The sequence below is a fragment of the Harpegnathos saltator genome, unplaced genomic scaffold (assembly GCF_003227715.2).
Source record: "Harpegnathos saltator strain DR-91 unplaced genomic scaffold, Hsal_v8.6 scaffold469, whole genome shotgun sequence".
Taxonomy (NCBI): Eukaryota; Metazoa; Arthropoda; class Insecta; order Hymenoptera; family Formicidae; genus Harpegnathos; species Harpegnathos saltator.
Window position 1 is genome coordinate 413907 of NW_020230282.1, and position 20156 is coordinate 434062.

Consider the following 20156-nt stretch of genomic DNA (forward strand, 5'->3'; position numbering starts at 1 on the left):
CGAAATATTAATTACAGAAATTTGACGAATGAGCGCGCCCTGAGATAAATGATTGGAGAAGCGTCGTAGCAGAGAGAAGAACATCATTAACGTGGATATGAATGTGGATGCGAATACCGACAACGCAGAAAAGCGCAACAAAACGCAGGCAAACGCTGAAAAACGCAGAAAAATACAAGAACACAATGAGTATCGCAAAAAGACGAAAAAAACGATGTGGATGATGTGAATGAGGATGTAGAAGCGAAAACACAGAAACGCCACGTGGTACAAACGATTCTCTATCGAACTCCTTTGTCCGTTTTAAAATATCTTGAAAAAAGCGGAAGTACCATTTAGCGTTATATGAAGAAGACGGGAAGATACTGTATTTTCAAACCGATTTGAGGTACAAACGAAATGCAAAGTGGTACAAACATATCGTTCTAATGTAAAGAGAATTCGTTGTAATGTTAAGAGAATATTCGACTGCGATTGGTCCTACAAATTCCTACGACTTGCGAATTGCATTCTGTGTCTTGCGACTAATGTAAAACGGGCTCAAACGTGGTCTACAATGACAGTAAGCAGTAAGAAGTAAGCATAAGCGGTAAGAAATAAATCAATCACAGTCGACTATGACAGAAATAATCAACTGTAGTTGGTCCATTTCTTACTGTTCACGCTTACTTCTTACTGCTTACGGCCATTGTAGACCACGCTTTATATCATCAACGTCCACTTCAATCTCCCACCCTCGATAGAGTCTCAAAATGCACGATCAAGAGCGAGTTATGAAGATTCAGTTTCCGCGAAGAAACTATAGTCGGGGAACGTTTGCAGTCGCGGTGGAAGATTTAACGCTCGCGTTCGCAAGGGCCTAACATTCTACTCGCGAAGGGACACCATCGTCCCTCTTTTCACAACGGTGTCGGATGTTTAGCTCCTTTCTTCCTTATTTTCCGCGACAACGATACCGCGACGGGACCCTAACGAGGCAAGTTCGCTTATAACTAGCGTTTATCTCAAGAGCGCTTCTTGGAAATATTCCGCTCGAAGGGTTAGTCCGCGATAGAAAGTTTCCTGCGATCGGAGACCGCTGTGGTTTAAAGTTAAATTGCAGCAAGAATATTGTTATCGGGCAGCTCTGAGACGGGCTGTTGACATCCATCTGTGACGTCTACCGCGCGCGCCTTTGCGATTGTCAGTAAATTGAGTTTTCTCGATTGCTCGCGCGATTTCAAGTGGCCATAATATGGCGATAATATATGGCAATAATATACGGCAACAATATATGGCAACAATATATGGCAACGATATATGGCAATAAACATAGCCATAATATATGGCAACAATTCATGGAATATATTTATCGTTATAAAAGTCAATGCAAATTTGCGGCATGCACAATGTAATAATAAAAGAGCTCTCTGTGAGCATTGAGTCAAACGCTCACCGATGATGATATTGATGATGTCCCGTTGCATCCAACCAGATCCATCAATGTTCATCGTCCATGTCCGCTACCGCTCTCCATGTCGCGCAGCATCCATTTTGCAGCACGTCCCACGTTGATTGCTACACTTTCCCGACGCGATCGATATTTGTATGAGAGCGGCGACATTTGCGATCAATTAACGAACGTTTTACATCGACATCGGTGGAAACTTTTTACGCGCTGCGAAACGGACTCTATAAACTCGATCGGCAAGGAGCAAAAACCGTGTGAAAATTTATCGACTCGTCCAACGGACTTTTACGGCGCTTTTCGCGATCGCATCTGAAAAGTCGCGAAAATGCGAGAATATCGATATCTACGAGTGAAATATTCGCGACGCGAATGCATGCGAGAAAAGATTAGGCAATCAGAAACCGGTCGCCCCAAGGGAGCGCAAAGAGAAAGAAGCGGGGCAAAGTTTTCACGCATGATGGTTCCTCGTCACGACGAAACTTACGTTCGCGATACTTTGACGAAATGAGAATTTAAGCCTTCTTTGTTAGTAGCGCGGGTAAAAACGCGTATTTTGATAACCGCGGTCGCGATATTCAAAGGCACGCGAGCGAGGATACCTCAAGCTCGGCGTGCGCTGGCGCAATCTCTGCGCGCATTATACGCTACTCGAGACAACAGGGATCGTGATGAATGGATGGAATATTGCCAAATAATTCTACAGCCTGTTTTGCAAATAAAAGTAGCCAACGGTATCGGCATTTATGCGTATGAATATATTTTACATGGACAATTGAATATTAAATCAAATCAAGTCAAATAATTAAATCGTTAAATAATTCTGCGGCCCGTTTGAAAAATAACAATAAAGTAGTTGATGACGGTATCGCGTTTGTACATCGCGGTTGTACAGAATATTTCTTATTCAGATGACTGAATATCAAAAGAGAATCATTCACTATTTTAAATCTCGTATGTAATGCAGGCTATCGCGATCAAGTGATCCCCTAATTGTTTCGAGCAATGTATTTTATTCAACGTCACAAACACACACATGCAAGAATCTATTTGCAATTTACATTGACTCGAACGATATTCTTTAGTCCCACATCCGTCATGCGGAATATTGTTTCTCTTTTCATTTTGACTCACCGAAACGACTTGCAGTCAGAGCCGGCCACGTTCCGCTTCAACTCTGTAACAAAAAATTCACATTTGCCTATCAGATTTGACCAACGAGTGCGGGCGAGTAAAAGAGTAATTTACCCTCTGCGATCGTAATTCAAGTCGAGTCGGAAATTATATCCCAGCTCTGGATCGCCAAGGGTCAAACAGAGGACTACAGTAAACTTGTAAACTTACCTTCAAGCCGACTCTGCTTGGCCCGAATCGGATCCTCCGATGCGGCATCCGCGTACGCCGGGTTGCTGTTGCTTTCCGCAACAACTGAAACAGAAAAATAATTTTCCCGGTTAATAACCTGCGGTAGAGAGAGAATATTTTTGATCAGGACGAATCGAAAATACGGAAATATTTTGATAAGGAATTTTTATCTTTATACTTTTGTTCCAACATTGAAAATTTAAATGAGACTTGAAGCTTTCAAGAGAGCTGATGAGGAACAAGTTGCAAAGGCAAAGATCGTAAAGGGTTGAACACAGATGTGTAGGAGACTTGTAAATTTTACCTTCCGACCGACTCTGCTTGGCCCGAACCGGATCCTCCGGTACAGCATCCCTCGTCCGCCGGATTGCTGTTGCTTCCCGCAACAACTGAAACAGAAAAATAATTTTCCCGGTTGATAACCTGCGGTAGAGAGAGAATATCTTTTTGATCGGGACGAATCGAAAATACGGAAATATTTTCATATGGAATTTTTATCTTTATATTTTTGTTCCAACATTGAAAATTTAAATGAGACTTGGAGCTTTCAAGAGAGCTGATGAGGAACAAGTTGCAAAGGCAAAGATCGTAAAGGGTTGAACACAGATGTGTAGGAAACTTGTAAATTTTACCTTCCGGCCGACTCTGCTCTGCCCGAACCGGATCCTCCGGTGCGGCATCCGCATTCGCCAGATTCGCTTCCCGCAACATCTGGAACAAAAATTTAGCGTTTCTGGTTGGTAAGCTGCGATAGAGAAAGATAATGTTTGGTCGGGATGAGCGGAGAATATTCGCTACGGTTTTTTTTCTTTATTGACATTGAAAGTCTAGATAGAACTTGGAGCTCTTGAAAGAGCTGACGAAAAAAAATGACAAGAAGCGGAGACAACAGTTGTGTGCTCTTGAAAATACTCTTTTACGAATGGACATTTAAATTTAGATCCCGTAACGAAAGTAAACAGACTTGAAAGAAACGCTGACCGAAAACAAAAAGGTCGCAGTCTAAGAAGAGCGGTATGACGTTGAATATTCTACACAAGACAAGAGGTATACTCACACAGTTAGGAATTATTCAGAATGTTTAATTGAGAACATGATGAATTAGAGATTCGCGTTCATGGACCGTTATCCGTCTCTGTCTGCATCAATGTATCTTATATATGCTAAAGGTTAAAGTGATAAATTAGTTATTATGCATAATAACCAACAGCTTTGGTTAATGTGATAAAATACATGCAATTTATCACTATAACCGATTATTTTACATAACCAAACTTTATTGGTTATGTAAAATGATAAATCATATTAAGAAAATAATTTTGGAGAAACTTTTGAAAACCGTTTATGTCCAATTGTCATGAGTATTGGCAGAAATACTTCGCACGATATCAAAATGTTACAAAGTTATGAACAATTAAACCTACGCGTAAGTTGCAAGTGCGTTTTACATCGCGCGTTGCGCACACGATTGTTGAAACCTACGCCTAAGGCTGCGTTCCAATATTCACTGCCAGCACTGAAATTCTATAGTATACGTGACACAAACTATGTATGTTTTCAGTACTGGCAGTGAATTTCGGAACGCGACCCACGTTAAAAGTGCGTAAGCTGCACGCGCGGTTATTAAAACTCACGCGTAATTGGGCGCGCACAGCGCGCGATACAAAACGCATTTGCAACTTACGCGTGGGTTTTAACTACAAAAATATGAATAATTTATCAAATTAACCATAACTGTTGATGGTTATTATGCATAATAACCGGTTATTGTGCATAGTAACTGGATTTATCACTTTAACCGTAACATATACAACAACGCAATAAATAGATAGACAGACAGAGATTGACGAGAGTAATTGCAGATTCATAAAGTGTCTATGTTTACTAGTTGGATGATGACGGATCGTGAATGCCGAGCGCGAAATTCCGACTTGTTATTCCCGGAAAATTCGTCAAACTCCGTCCGCTCTCGTTATCGGAGACCTCCCGCATAATAAATGATTCCACATACCTGGAAACGTGACCTGATATCGCTGCCGGGGTCCTCTGCTTCCCGGCTGCTGGAGTCCTCCGAATTTCACTCACTCACGCTTCACTCAACGCCGATACTCGCGATTCGATTGTGCGGTTAATCGATGCAATGCCGACGCGATTGCGATTGAATATCTCGAGGACCGACGAGATATATTTCTTTCAATTATACGAGAGGAAGTGACGAGCGCGTCGCGCACGGCTGCTGCTGATGGAAAGAGGTCGAGTACGCGAGGCACGCGAATATTAATACGAAGGGCAAAAAGTGTCGTCGCTCGCGAGCCAATCAACACAATCGGCGCGATGTAAACATTGCGTGCGGGCCTCGGCGGCGGTTGAAGCAAGAAGAGAGACTTGCCCTTGGACAAGTCTCTCTTCTTTTCTCGAAGGTTTCGGAACGACGAGGGGAGTGCGGGGAGGCCTTTCAACTGTACGCGACATTGATTTTGCTTTATTTATTGATTACTGAAAATAAAGAAAATTACTCTGTCGAAGCATCGGACATTTGTTAGCTTTATGTTAATTGAAGAGGAATGTGTACGATTAGAAAATGTGTTAGCAACCAATTGTACAGTGTGTCAAAGTTGTGACGCCGTTTTCAGAAAATAATTAAAGGCCATGGTAGAGTTAAAGAGTGGAATTTCATCCCATGCGAATTTTTTCTTGTTCTTATTAAATGTTAAATTATCTCGCTGCGGATAATAACTCTTCTATACTTTTCATTTAATATTCAATGATGATTAATAACATTTAATTGCATTCATTTGGCTTTTTTTATTTCGAAAATAAAAAAATATATACCAGGGTGAGAGACTTCATCCATGACAACATCAACGCGATTTTCTTTGATGCTTTTTTTAAAAGTTCAGATATTTCGTCGACTCGCGGGATATTTATAATCGGAGCCTCGTCACGTTAATTAACACGTGCTTCTCCGAGCGAATCGAATGCTCACCGACGGCCACTGTCAATCCGGCCACGAGCGAATGTCCGGAGCGGACAGGATGTTGAATTGAGAAGCAGGACGAAGGGAACGGGACGCGGGCAACGATACTTTATGCGTCTCCAGACGTGTCAAATTCTTTATTATACAGGAGACTTTGATACGGCAACATTCGAAAATTTAATAGTTAATACGTACTTTTTTTTTATTTTTCCTGCTCTTTCCTCCCTCCCCCCTCCCCCCTGCTCTGTTTAGATCTCAGGACATAGTCCGGGCATAGAGATGACAACTGTGATTGCAGCACGGACATAAATCTCCTAAAAGTGGATGTAGCTCGGACTTCCACCACATGCAGATTTTACCACCGAGACCTGAAAGTGGATGTAGCATCGTAGTTCCCCTCTCAAAATGGATGTGGATGGCGTCCTTTCCCAGTGCGAAAAGTCGGTGTCGCAGAAAATGCTGTGTTGGTCGCTTTCAAGTTTCTCTCTGCTAATATATGGCTGCGTTCCGATATTCACTGCCGGCATTGGAAATCTATAATATATGTCACATAAATTATATATTTTCAGTAGTGACAGTGAATGTATTGTCTTCATCTCTAGCATTTAAAATACAAACGCGTGATACAGATACATGTTGATCAATACAATGCTTTGAAAATTATTTATTAAAATAATTTCTAAATTTATAATAAAATAAAAGACTAACACACACAGATGCACACACGCACGCACAATTTTTCCAACAAAGAATTAAATTGTATAATATTTTTTGAATATTTCTCTTATTACATACAATATCATTGCATATATTGTATATATGATTTCAGAGTTTGTTCATTTCATACATTTACAAAATATTTGCTTATGATTAAATATATTTGTATATTTTTTTTTATAAATGTCAACAGTATGAAATTAAGAATTACAATTCAACTTATAAACTGACTGAAAAAGCACTAAGTACTAAGCAAATTCATTTTTACTTAAAACTTTTTTCATAGTTTTTTCCAAAGATGGCAGTAATTCACAATAAGAGTCTACACACTTGGTAGCACATTTTTCAAATTCTTCACTATATTTGTCTACTTCTGCCTGTGTAGGGTTTGGACCTACTTTATCCTTTATTTTATCATTACACTCCATTACACATCTCTGCAAACGATTCTGAAATCATTGTATATATAAAAATAAGTACATATTTAAATATTTAAAAAAAATATATGTATATATTCACAGAGTTAATTAAAGTTTAAAAATATATTCATATTGCATGAAATATATCAAATTTGTAGCTTTCTTATAACTATATTTCTTTAATATCTTAATATCTCTTTCTAATAGTATTTTATAGAATATATCTTCAAATAATATTGTAGCAACGGAATATTCTTCAGTAAATAGCTTTAATAATTAGCTAAATAAAAGATATTTATTCACCTGCACCCGGTCAAATTCCCCTTGGACATACTGTTGCGCCTTATGCAAAGAGGTACTACAATTTTCTACACAATTATGTACTTTTTGTACAGAGTAGGTTTCATTTTCACAACAAGAAGCAGCACATTTATGCATATCTCTCTGAAATGAAGTATAATATTGTGTTTATATATGACACATATAAAATATAAAGTAAATATTGTTAATTAATTTGTTATATTTATTTTCTTTCCCTTCTTCATTCAAAATCCTTATTTTTTAGTGAAATTTTATAATCCAAAGTCCAACTTGAAAAAATACCTGCATTTTCCGTAAAATAGATTTATCAATTTCTTCGACTATTCTTGTCATATGGTCTTCTACTCGTTTTTTTTGTTGTTCCACCATTTTTATCGTATTTGTTCTGTAATAATTATTTATATTACACAAAATATTAGTATATTAAATTTAACCTATTTAAGGAAAGTGCATGTGCTACTCTTAGCCATCTATAAAAGAAAGAGACCACGCTTACATGACGTACAGGCTGACATTCATAACCCAATCATGATTTAAAGATTATCTCAAGTTCATTTTAAGATGCCGGGCAACCAATGAAATGTTGCAAACTATGCTGTCTTTACTTGCACTATCACAGTTGCGTTGCAACCAAAAAGAACGAACTTTCAGATTTGCAATTTATATAATTTGCAGAGATAAGCTTAGTCAGTTGTTCGCTTCTTTCTTTCACGATTGGTTGTGGAGAGATGTTGTGGGACGATGTCGTGTATGTATCGTTATTGTTAATCTCCATAGCAATTGGACCTCTCTACCGTGCGGTGCAAGAACCTCATGTAAAACAATGGTTCGCGACTCTCTTTGGCATTGCGTTAGTGATTTGTGTTTCAGGATGGTCAGTCCTGCACCCACTCATCACTGTTCTTGTCAACGCTATTATCATAACCAGCTTATCTTGGAAGTACGAATACATTTTCCTGTATAATTAATAATTAATGACAGTGCAATGTATAGCCGGCTAAATTTAGAGCATTATATTTACCGATTCCGTTGTCATTTTTCAATAGGATATATTAAAAATGTAACAACGTAAATATATATCTAGTTAATTTGTAATTGTTGACCGGTTACGAGTAATCTCATTCTCATGCCCGGTCATTCACATTAACCGGTCAAGGGTCAACTTGTATACGCTTATGTAGATTTTAAGGGAAAAAATGTTAAAATCAGTCAACAAAATGTTAGGTAATAGGTAATAGTAAGGTGAGACTAAGAAAAAAAGATCCACAATCAATGTATTTTAATATTTAATTGACATTTCAATCGAGAAAAATTTCAATGGGAATAATTCTGATATGTTGGAGATGATCTAACAAAGCATAAAATGTAATGTTATTTAGATTTTTCCAAGATCATAATATAGCGTATAATCACTATATAACTAGTATTTATTAAAACACTTAAAAAATACACTATGATATATGTTAATGTAATTTTCTAGAAAATGTCATCTAGTCAGCCTGTTTTTCTCCTTTTTCTACTTACTGGTGATCTTTCGATTGGGTGATTATTTCGGGCTACCAAGCCCACCAACTCATACAAATCTTGTTGTAATGATACTTACATTGAAATTGCCTGGACTAGCATTTGAAATTAATAATGCAGCTACAGCATCAAATGACGATATTCAAGGAATAAATTCAGAAGCGCTCAAGAGCATTAGCTTCATGGATGTGATACATTACAGTTTTGGTTACATGGGAGTTTTAACAGGTAACAATATGGCAAAGCTTGAAATCTAGACAAGATCTAACCAAAGTTTTTATTACTTACAGGTCCATATTATCGCTATAGAACATACTGGGACTCTTTACACAGACCTTTTTCCAAACATGTCGACCCATGGCCACTCACATATTATAAACTCAAGCAAATTGCAACATACATCACAATCTTCTTAACAGTAAACCATCTATTTCCCAGCGATGTAAGATTAATAGGATTCATCTTATACCATACAACGAGCATGCTGGAGCATGGAATTTTATATAACCATTATATCGAGATATCATTGGCAGTCAGATAGGGAAGCTGAGATAGTCATTCTAGTAATGCACCTTCCTTTTTGCAATTTCAGTACACGCAAACGCTGGAGTTTGAAGAACACTGTTTCATATATAGATTTTTTTATATGTATCCGGCATTTGCCGGCTTCCGACTGAGAATGTTTATTGGCATGGCTCTGGCTGAATGCGTCTGTCAGATGTCAGGACTAGGAGCTTATCCAGTCTGCTGCCAGCCCGTACCTGGTCTAGGTCCGCGTGATTACAAAGTAATCGAAAAATTGTAAGACAACTCGCTTTCCGCATCTATTCTTGTCGTATTGGATTTTTCCTCTTGTATTGATGATCCTCTCTCAAGGCACATATTTAGCAAGCTTCTTTTTTTTCGGTTTAGTAATTAAATTAATTGACACTGAAGACAAAATTGCCGAGTAGAAAAGCATGATTGTATGTACACCTTCATTATTTTAAAAATCACATAATTGAAAAAAATATTGCGTGATCATTCAGATGTATGCAAGATATTTTATAATGATCATCTAAAAAAATATACTATGGTATTATTACCATGGTATTGCATTAAAAAACATCTTATTGAAATAAGTAATTTAAAAATCACCAGATCGATGGATGATGAGAAAATGAAGGATACGGAACAAGACTTTGAGACTGTGCATAACATGAATGTATGGGAAGTGGAGACTTCTCCATTAGTTAAGCAAACGATGAAAATGTGGAACACGTGTATACAATATTGGATGGCCATATGCATTTACAAGAGATTCCCTCATAAAGGGTTGAGAACCATGGTTACGTTAACTCTCTCTGCTTTATGGCATGGCTATGCTGCAGGTTATTACTTCTGTATCTGCCAAGTTCCACTCTATCTATTTTTTGAGGACATCAGTGTCAGATTTTACAATCAATGTGACCCAAATGGATTTGTAAGTAAATTTATAATTGTACCTAGTTATAATTGTACTTAGAAATTTATATTTATGTAAATTTTTTATGTGAATTTATATCTACACACGATCTTAATTTATATAGTAAAAATCGATATTAGTACAAATATTAAATTAGTACAAGTAGAATGTTATATCAAGAACTCGAATGATTAAGGATTAGCTCGTCATTGATTTGATTTCCGCGATAATTTCACTTACAGCAGCAATCATATTCGAGAATATTATTTCAAGAATAATTTCTTTTCTATTTGAAAATATTTTGTTTATCTAATATAAACGTTTTCCGTTATAAACAACTTGAAACTATAAATTTCGGATTATTGCCAATAAAACGTTCTTATTACAGAATAAAAACGTAAATTTATAACTATTTTAAAACGAATTGATAAAATACCTTTCGAAGCAATGTTGTCGGATGCGACGCAAATATGTGTAATAACGATGTTTTTGTAATTAAATACAGGGTAGGAAGGCTTGGGGATTCTTCTTATGGTGGGCGAAACTCACGTGCATGGCGTATCTTGGTGTACCATTCCAATTGTTGCACTTTTACAAGATAATACACTTTTACAAGAGTCTATACTTTTCCGGGCATATCTTAGGACTTGTATTATATTTATTCGTACGAATCTTAAAGATTTACTTTTTAAAACGACGTCAAGACAAAGACGACAAGAACAAGTAACTTCTCTTCCGTTTTTCTTCGTTAAGTTTGATTGTTCTTAAAGCAGGGATTTCTGTACTAACATCGTATCAGAAAAAAATTCTAAAACTGTAAGAATATGTATATAATTTACTAGAATATGTTTCTTTTTCTATACCATGAAAGAAAAACGATTCCATTTCTTTTCGACTGACTTGAATTAGTTTTTAATTGGATCAATAAGTTTAATCAACGAGATCGAATTGATGAAAAGATAAAACTGATTAGTTTTATCTTCAAGTTTTACGACATTAATTTTTATATTAAGAAGTTTTATAAGATAAAAATTTACTTATTCATATTAATATAAATATTAAGAATTCGATCCTTTATCTTCTATCTTATATCGAGTTACATTCGTGACGTAAATTTATACATTAAACATAAATATGATAAATATGAGTCGCACTCATGATACAAATTGTGGAAAAACATGAGATTTGCTCGTGCTACATTTATAAGAATGCAGACATGTCAAATATTAAAAGATATTGAACAAGAAAGAGAAAAAAGTAAGAACATCGAGAAGCGGATTTGAAAATTCTTGCTTTAGATTCTCAAGAAATGTGTTGTAAAGATGAGAAAGAAACTTATAATCTTCCGCATAGTTTTGATAAAGTATATTATAATCAAAAAGTAGCAACCATTGTTAATATTTTTTTACATGGTACTAATGGTTCGGGATACCGGAAGTATCGAGTATTGGAGAATATCACTAGTACAAATTTGAGTGCCACTTGTTAGCTAAAGTTGTACAATCTCTGAACACTCCCTTAACACTAATGTCTAAAAAACGTTCCACTTTTTTTTTTTTTAGAAATCTAGTAATGTTTATGACCTATTTTAGACATTCGTGTTGTTCAGTGACTTTCTTACCGAAAGGGTTAGGAGTTATCGTTATTATAATGTAAACGGGGATACATTTGTGAACAATAGTCGAAATTAATAATAAAAATATATTTCTTTACCTGATACTAGATATTTTATTAATTTTTCCACATCTGCACAATCTGTTGTATATTACTTCTATACGATGACGTATTAAAAATATTTCACACCTCACTTTTAAAATACTCCACGTATACACATACTTACATGAACCTGTGAGCAGTTTCTCATTTAGACCTGAAAGAGAGACATGATGAAATGCTTAGAAAAAAATCTTCCTAAAAAAACATATCCCTTCAAAATATCTTCGGCCGATGTGACGCTGTTGCGAATATTAAATCTTTCGCTGGTACGTGATGTGTGGCGATTGTGTGGCTCGGGACTGAGAAATAATGTAATAGCATCGTCATCTTATACGTTAACTTTGTACATCGGTTCCATTCGAACGCTTGAAAATTTCACCTATATGTATCTTAAACCTTTCTGAATTCAACTCCTATCATTGGTACTACTTGTAACGTTTGCTAATGTACAGTCAAGAACACATGATAATTTATGGTCAAAAAATATGCAGATACTTTCGAAAAAATCCATTCTCCTATTTTCATGAAATCAAGTTAAAATGTTCTCGAATTAACAAAAAGAATGAATGAATTTTTAATGCAAACGGAATTTCTCATTGAAATAACATTTGAAAAGATGATTTTTAATTTTACATGATCTATTCTTTGATTTGGCGTATAAATCTTATACCTCCTTTCAAATTAATGAATTGACAATACAGTAAAATTGAAAAATCTATAAACGTTAGGAAAGACCATTCAAGGGACACCTAACATTCATCTGCGTACATTCGTTTAAAGCCATTTGAGATGTTTTCGTTAAGTTTCAGGGAGAGTCGGAGAATGGAACTTCGAAACTACAGCCACAACGATAAAAATGCAAAATCTGTAAAAGTTAGTCAAAATATCTATCAAGTATATGGGTTGTTCCACACCACACGCGATGCTTTCGATAAAACGAGAGCTGTACTTGTACGGTTTCACATGGATAACATGTTGCACCTAAAAATCTTTTAAAAAATTACTGAGGCCATCGTGACTTACAGGCCATTGTCAAAACCCTATCCTATCACTGCGTTTAATATGACATTTACCTTTAAAAAATTGCTAAAATCAGAGATATTTTAACAGCATTGGGTAAAAATAATTTCAAATAATCAAAATAAGTGTAGCATGTTTCTGTAACAATCGGTACTCGATATATGTATATGCATATATGTATGACAGAAACGAAATAAAAGATGGATTATGAGAGAATGACACGCGACAAGCACTGTCGAAGGCAGCTCTATAGTGAGATGATCTAACAAGCTATGATCAACTAGGATAGATTGCTTTTAAGACACCCATGACTTCAGTTAAAATCTATAGCTGCATAAGAGCAAAAATTAAGAATATTTTTACAACATAATACTACTCGTACCTAATTCCAAAAAACACGGTTAAACAGTTTCTCACATTACAGTTTCTACAATTTCGAAAAAATGTTGAGGTCTTGTCTAAAATTCTTCGACTGATTAGCCATTATTTTCCTGTGCTTTGTAATTTGTATGTTTTCATAAGCTATAGACCGAATGTATTGTATCTAAAGCTACTATCTGTAGAGCTGCCACTCTCAGGGCAATGATGTGAGCGCTATGGTCTACTATAGTTTACCGTGTCGTGTGACTGCGTTTACCGATGCTCGATCGATGATTACGATGTTTTATGAATCAGGCACCTCTGTTCGCGAGGTCTGGTCTGGTGATGGCCTGTCGCGTGATGCTAGAACCCGATGTTGCGCTCCGGACGTCGTCCGAACAAGCCAGCAACAGAATCACATTTTGTTTTTAACTTGCAAATTATTTAGCTTCTATTCCCTCTTTCAATCTTTCATTCTGTCATTCTCTCTTCCTTTCTCTCCCTCTCTTGTTCTCACTCACTCACTCACTCACTCACCTACTCTCTCTCTCTTTCTCTCTCTCTCTCTCTCTCTCTCTCTCTCTCTCTCTCTCTCTCTCTCTCTCTCTCTCTCTCTCTCTCTCTCTCTCTCCCTCTCCCTTTCTCTCTTGCTCTCGTTCACTCTCTTTCACCCTGACCTCTCGCAAACCCGCCTTCCACAAATCACCGGATCACCAGACCATCAGACCGGACCGGACCGGACCGCATCGCGCCGCATCGCACCGCACCGCACCGCACCGCACCGCACCGCACCGCACCGCACCATCAAGAGCGCTCTCTCTCGCTACTGCGAACTGCTTACAGCCCCCTGCCACTCGGCTTACTGCTTACTCTCAGCTACCCCATCATCAGCTACACCCGCGCCACGCCACTCCTTTCCACCGCCTGTGGCACCATAAAATCACAACTTAGTCATCAAAGAATAAATGTGTCGCATCCGTGTGTGAGAGGAGTAGTAATTTTCTTTGCTTTTTGCAAACGCTTTTTGCTTTTTGGGACTGTAGGTATAAGCGAATTAGAAACCGACAGAAACATGAGGGGCTTGTTACAGTCAAAATGTTCGATATCAGCTGGATTGTTAAATATTGTAAAACACAAGTATCTTCCGGAGACAAATGATACTTGTAATGATTAACATTTTTCGTTATTACTAAGTTCACATACGCTAACGTTCTCTTTATCCCTGTGTACCTTATTTATGACATATGATTATTCGATATAACGAATAATCCTATTTAACTTGAACAAAACTATACAGGTGTGTATTCTGAAGTGCAATTTGTACAATATTTTAACAGCTGATCATTGATGCTGGTGCGTAAATTGCTATAAAACTAAAGTTATATGAACACACATATACACACACATACACATTTTGACTGTAACAGTTATATCGAATAAGCGCGATTAAGTTTTTCGCGAGAGACTAATCCGATACCTCACAGTAAACCACCCCTGAATCCAAGGATCTACAAGCTTCGTGCCTCCTAGATTTCCAAAAGATGCAATAATCCCAAGAGCCAGCCGATCGCCAGCGAATAATTTTCACATAATAGTACTATATATGTAATAATGTAGAACAATATATACAGATATATACTTTTGTTGAATATAAAATGTCGAAAATATCAATCTGATCTAAAAAAGTTGAACCTAGTAAAAAAATTACTTTACACTTCAACTAAATACATTTCATAATTTATTAATCCATGTAAGATAAATAAAAGTTTATACAATCATTCTTGCTAGTAAAGTTGAGCAAACAGTTATGATTGTTGCATAACAAGCCTTTGTACAATATGGACCTACAAAAGATGTATCTTCTCTATTAAAGTCTTTTGTCTGATAAATTTTAATCTCAATAAATTTCCCAATAAAGTAATAATCGTTCGACATTTCATATGCAACAAAAGAGAATGCAACATATATAAAAATTATATATATATTTATTATATATTATATACATATACATATACATATATATATATATATATATATATATATATATATATATACACACATACATACACATATATAAAATTTTTATTTTATATATGTATGTAATACAATATATGTATAATATGTATAATAGACGCAAAACCTAGAGGTGGATCGAGCGTTACACATTAAAATCCACAAAGGAAAAACAAGGGATACGTAGAGACAGCTCTGTCTTCTGCAACTCACTGCGCTTTATTACAAATGAATCTACGGTGTGCGGACTTACATGAGCGATTGCCTATCAACGCAAACTTATCTCTAGAAATGTATTGTCGTGCGTGAGAGAAAACCTAAAACTTTGAATTCATTCTCAGGAAGGATAAAGGGCTTCCCTTGAACCCAGTACACACATTTAAACACACATTGTTGGCAAACACCTTCGATAAACGAAGAGAATATCGCAGAAATAGTTTGGTATGTTTGCACATATTCCAATATAGCAATTATTGTTTCGTTTATTGCTGTTTCCCAACAACAGTATATAAAAGATTTGAATTTTACCGTTTTTGCATTGAGCTTGAAAATTAACAATTTATCTAATAAAATTGGATGACAAAGTGGCTAAGTATGATGCAGCTCAAAATTGTATCACGTATGCCGAATAAACTAATAAACTTTTGAAATGTCATCTGATATCTACATGCATCATAATATCCTTTTACAGGTTAAAATATATCAAATCTTTATGAATTAGATAAAATATGAATTTCAAAGATCACAATAAGTTTAAGAAGAAATACCTGTGTAATAGAGACACATACCTATATTGATCGTGAAATTTTACACATTTTTTATTTCCTACCTGTAGAAGTTTTGAATAAATGTTATTCATGACCAATGTTTGTCACCAATGTTTGCAAGCGTGTACTAAGCTTTGCCAACATTGCACGGCAGACAATCCATATGATTTAGAAGAATAAAACATAGTAAGGAAAGCTATTTACTTCCATTTCGTAATATTATTCTATTTGTCGGTGAAAAATATATATGAATGGTACATGTCACCTTGAGGATCTTATGAAACGTAATACACAAATGTTATATGATACTATTTATCAACAAGAATTGATTACACCAAATAGTATGGTCCAAAGATAGATCATACTAACAAGATTCTAAAGAATTTATCTGATTGTAAGACGGAAACAACATTAATTCAGTCGTTGCACAACCAAAATGTTATTAACGCGAATTAAGAAGTACGCAGAAAAAGAATATATGTATTATAGAGAAACTAATCGGCCTCCGAAAGAGGAGGAAGACGCGTAATATTAATTCAAATATATGTATGTATATAATATGTATGTATTTAAATGATAGAAGAACGTGAAGAAGCGTGCGACAGTGTTGCTATAGAGTATGATGGAATACCTTTTGCAATCTCAACATAGATTATTCGGCATTCGTTGGACGCTCGCGCTCATTCTTATCTCGTTACTTTTTTCGATAACTTCAGTCCCTGGAAATACACGTTAAAATCGATCGAACATCTAAATTCATCGCGTTGTTTCGCGTAAAAAACAATAGGATAAATTGTAAGAATGTGAATTAAAATCTATAAAAAATCTATAAAAATTATAAAAACTTTATTGTGTATCATATATAATAAAATAATAAATCTACAAGACCAATGTTTTATTTAACTAATGTTTTCATCAAACATGTAATCAGATTTTTCTCAGAGTTATTAAAACTTCAAGTAAATAAATAAGATTTGTCATAAAATGTTGGTTTTACAAATTAATGACAAAAAAAGCACTCGATAATCCATAGATAATTCGTGAGTTGTCTTTCAACGACAAAATTAGTTATCCTTACCTTGATTTGGAACGACTGTCTTTTTGCCTGTCTTGAGATTTGCTGCGAGAGCGTGATTTTCCGCGCGAGCTCTTACTGTCGGAACGAGAGCGGCTTCGGCTTCGGGTATAAGAACGTCTGCGATCTCTATCGCGGCTACGTGACCTACTACGAGACCGAGATCGGGAACGTCGTCGCTCTCTACTTCTACTTCGCGATCTGTAAACATATCTATATTAACACAAGATGTAACTGAACTGATGTTACAATTGGTTTCGACACAGATAAATTAGGCAAAACTTAACGAAGAAGTCCTCTGTTGTTTTCTAAACAATCATGTACATATTGAGTTATGTGTAACTCAAAGTTATCACAATGCAGCAGTTCTATGTGTAAATTGAATTATAAAATAGAAGGTTATTTGTTAAGCTAAGCCAACTGAAATCACAGATATTAAAACTAGAACGAAAGAACATAAAATATCCAAATTATGAAACCGACCTTCCACGACGGCGACTTCCGCGACTTCGATGTGGTGATGTAGGACGTCCATAACGTGCCATTTGAACACGAAGTTCCCTACCATCCAACAGTCTTCCATCCATAGCATCTAATGCATCTTCAGCATCACGCTTATCATAAAATCTGTAAAAATATATATTTTTAGATTTAGATTTTAGATTATTTGACACATATATACACATAACATTTTTAGAATTTAAATACATACTATTAATTGCTTGAATATATATTAAATATCTCCCTGATCCAATTATTTATTTTAGTTTATTTATTTTAGTTGTTTCATACATACAAAATAAAATTAATAATCTAGATCGCTTAATACAGTTGATAACAAAAAAGTTGCAATATTTTTCAATTGTATAAGTTTCAGAACAGAAAAGATCATATAACTATCTTTATGATTTTTATTTGTCACAAACATTTTATAAGATTGTTAATTCTAGATAAATTCTAGATGTTTCTTTCTTCTTTATGTTATATTTCTGGCATATAAAAGAAAATGGAATTACATACATACATACATGCATACATACATACATACATATATACATACATACATACATTCATTCATTCATTCATTCATTCATTCATTCATCCATACATACATACATCAATACATATATACATATATATGCATACACAGGCGTGTGCGCGCGCGCGCGTGTATGTGTGTGTGTGTGTGTGTGTGTGAGAGATTAAAATGTGTTGAAACCTGTTATTTCATCTACATTGTTTGAAAATTTATATTGCCCAAAAAAGTTATCCTACAATCTTATTATCTACGCTGAAGAGTACATCGGAATATATTTTTAAGAAGTGGAAAAATGACGCACAAGTACGATATAGCATTGCTCCAGATCGCATCATGACGTCAGCGTCATCAGCGTACACGCGTCAAAGATTCACCTTGAGCGGCTCGATGATGAACAAAATGGTAATGAATCTTGATGCTTACCTGACAAACGCGAAGCCACGACTCTCGCGCGTAAAGCGATCTCGGGGGATGTAAATATCACCGACTTCGCCGCATCTCTCAAACACACGCCTTAGATCTTCCGGCGTCGTCCGATACGTGAGATTGTCGACTTTCAGAGAAACCATACCATCGATACGGGGCGGCGGTCTACCATAGCTCATCTTCTCTTTTCGTACGTTACGCTGTCCTCGTCGTGAATTTTAGAAGGAGCCGAACTTCGTTGACAAATTCCGAAGTAATTACGCAAACTGCGAATCTTCGGAGCTCAACGGAAGAGGAGAAGAAGATGGCGGAAGAGTGCAGATAGCGGTAATGGCGGACAGGCTACATGGCGGCATGGAGAACCGCGCGCCGGTTCCTGATTAGTCAAACGAACTTTTAACATCAATTTGTCGCCGGCTCTCTGACCTATAATGTAATATATATATATATATATTATATATTTATGTATATAAACCACGTATGTATATTGCAAAAATCAGATATGTAACTCTTCTGCGAATGTACAATCACTCAAAAGCATGGATGCCATTGCAGGGAATATTGCAGGGAATTGCAGGGAATGCAGGGATATTTCATCCTTTCAAGTTTCTCTTTGCCTGTCGAAATTACGGATAAACTTCCGTCATTATGGCCTGGTCTACAATACGTGTCGAGAATGGCGTATGGGTACACCCTTCTACCTAAAGCCATATACCGAACTGAACTGTACAATACGTGTCGTAAGTTGTAGGGCAAGAGCACAGACTTTTGCATAACACATAATACATAAAGCCAGCGGCACACGGTACTTGTTTTCGTGCTGGATTGCTTGCTGGATGAAAATATTGCGTTCTGATTGGTGCATTTCCATTCATCTTCGGAAATGTACCAATCAGAACGTAATATTTTCATCCAGCAAGCAATCCAGCACGAAAACAAGCACCGTGTGCCGCTGGCTTAACACATAAGAGAATAAACCAATTAGTTTTCTTCATTTCCCTCCTCAGGACAGAAATGAAGAACTCGTATCTTAGATCGAAGGAGAACAATCGACTGTGATTGGTCAATTTGCTTGCGACCGTGTGACTTGTGACTAATGTGGAATGGGCTTTGTAGAGAAACTTGCGGCTATTTTATAAAAGCGTTAATAATCCGCTGAATCTAATGAACGAAGCGAATAATTACATTTGGACATTTCGAGCGTAACCGTTGCCAGTATGAATTTAAAAAAGCACTGAGAAATCACCAATAGAGTGGCAGTGGCTGCATTCAGCAGACTCAACAGTTGGACAACATTACTAGATTTTCCACTGAATCTCGCTCCTGATTGATAAATACTTCTGGGTCTATGAAGAATCTAAAAGAATGCTTCAATCACAGACAATAATCACTAAGCGCTCTCTGATCACTTTGTTCTACTGAACACGGCCAGTGAGAAGCAGGCCAGTAGATGGTACTGCGTCGCGGTGCGATCTGTCTGACTAGGGACTTCCCACCTTCGTATCGCGTAACACACGGCGGTGCGT

The 20156-nt window shown here is 36.3% G+C and overlaps 3 protein-coding genes and 1 long non-coding RNA gene across 5 annotated transcripts; 1 reads left to right on the plus strand and 3 right to left on the minus strand.

The window, feature by feature from the left end:
• Positions 1 to 2595: 2595 nt before the first annotated feature.
• LOC112589324 (uncharacterized) lies at positions 2596 to 3147 on the minus strand. The gene is made up of 3 exons (XR_003113459.1): positions 3117 to 3147; positions 2792 to 2875; positions 2596 to 2624 (listed from the first exon to the last, which is right to left on the minus strand). It is a non-coding gene; the product is annotated as an uncharacterized LOC112589324 (long non-coding RNA).
• Positions 3148 to 6664: 3517 nt separating this feature from the next.
• Positions 6665 to 7904, minus strand: LOC105188371 (protein FAM136A). Its single transcript, XM_011149768.3, has 4 exons — positions 7743 to 7904; positions 7529 to 7631; positions 7229 to 7369; positions 6665 to 6955 (listed from the first exon to the last, which is right to left on the minus strand). Exons 1-4 carry the CDS (start codon positions 7763 to 7765, stop codon positions 6755 to 6757), a joined length of 468 nt encoding a protein of 155 aa, XP_011148070.2. The 5' UTR covers positions 7766 to 7904; the 3' UTR covers positions 6665 to 6754.
• frj (membrane bound O-acyltransferase domain containing farjavit) lies at positions 7898 to 11222 on the plus strand. Its single transcript, XM_011149769.3, has 6 exons — positions 7898 to 8186; positions 8727 to 8998; positions 9061 to 9212; positions 9363 to 9571; positions 9911 to 10232; positions 10720 to 11222. Exons 1-6 carry the CDS (start codon positions 7975 to 7977, stop codon positions 10939 to 10941), a joined length of 1389 nt encoding a protein of 462 aa, XP_011148071.1. The 5' UTR covers positions 7898 to 7974; the 3' UTR covers positions 10942 to 11222.
• Positions 11223 to 15521: 4299 nt separating this feature from the next.
• On the minus strand, positions 15522 to 18997 carry SC35 (SR family splicing factor SC35). 2 transcript variants are annotated; one of them, XM_011149770.3, is made up of 4 exons: positions 18628 to 18997; positions 17649 to 17792; positions 17169 to 17378; positions 15522 to 16809 (listed from the first exon to the last, which is right to left on the minus strand). In XM_011149770.3, the coding sequence occupies exons 1-4, from the start codon at positions 18807 to 18809 to the stop codon at positions 16803 to 16805; spliced, it is 543 nt and encodes a 180-aa protein (XP_011148072.1). In that variant the 5' UTR covers positions 18810 to 18997; the 3' UTR covers positions 15522 to 16802. The 2 variants fall into 2 exon arrangements, with proteins under 2 accessions (XP_011148072.1, XP_011148074.1); XM_011149772.3 differs by having other exon boundaries at positions 17169 to 17366; positions 18628 to 18991.
• Between the last annotated feature and the right edge of the window lie 1159 nt (positions 18998 to 20156).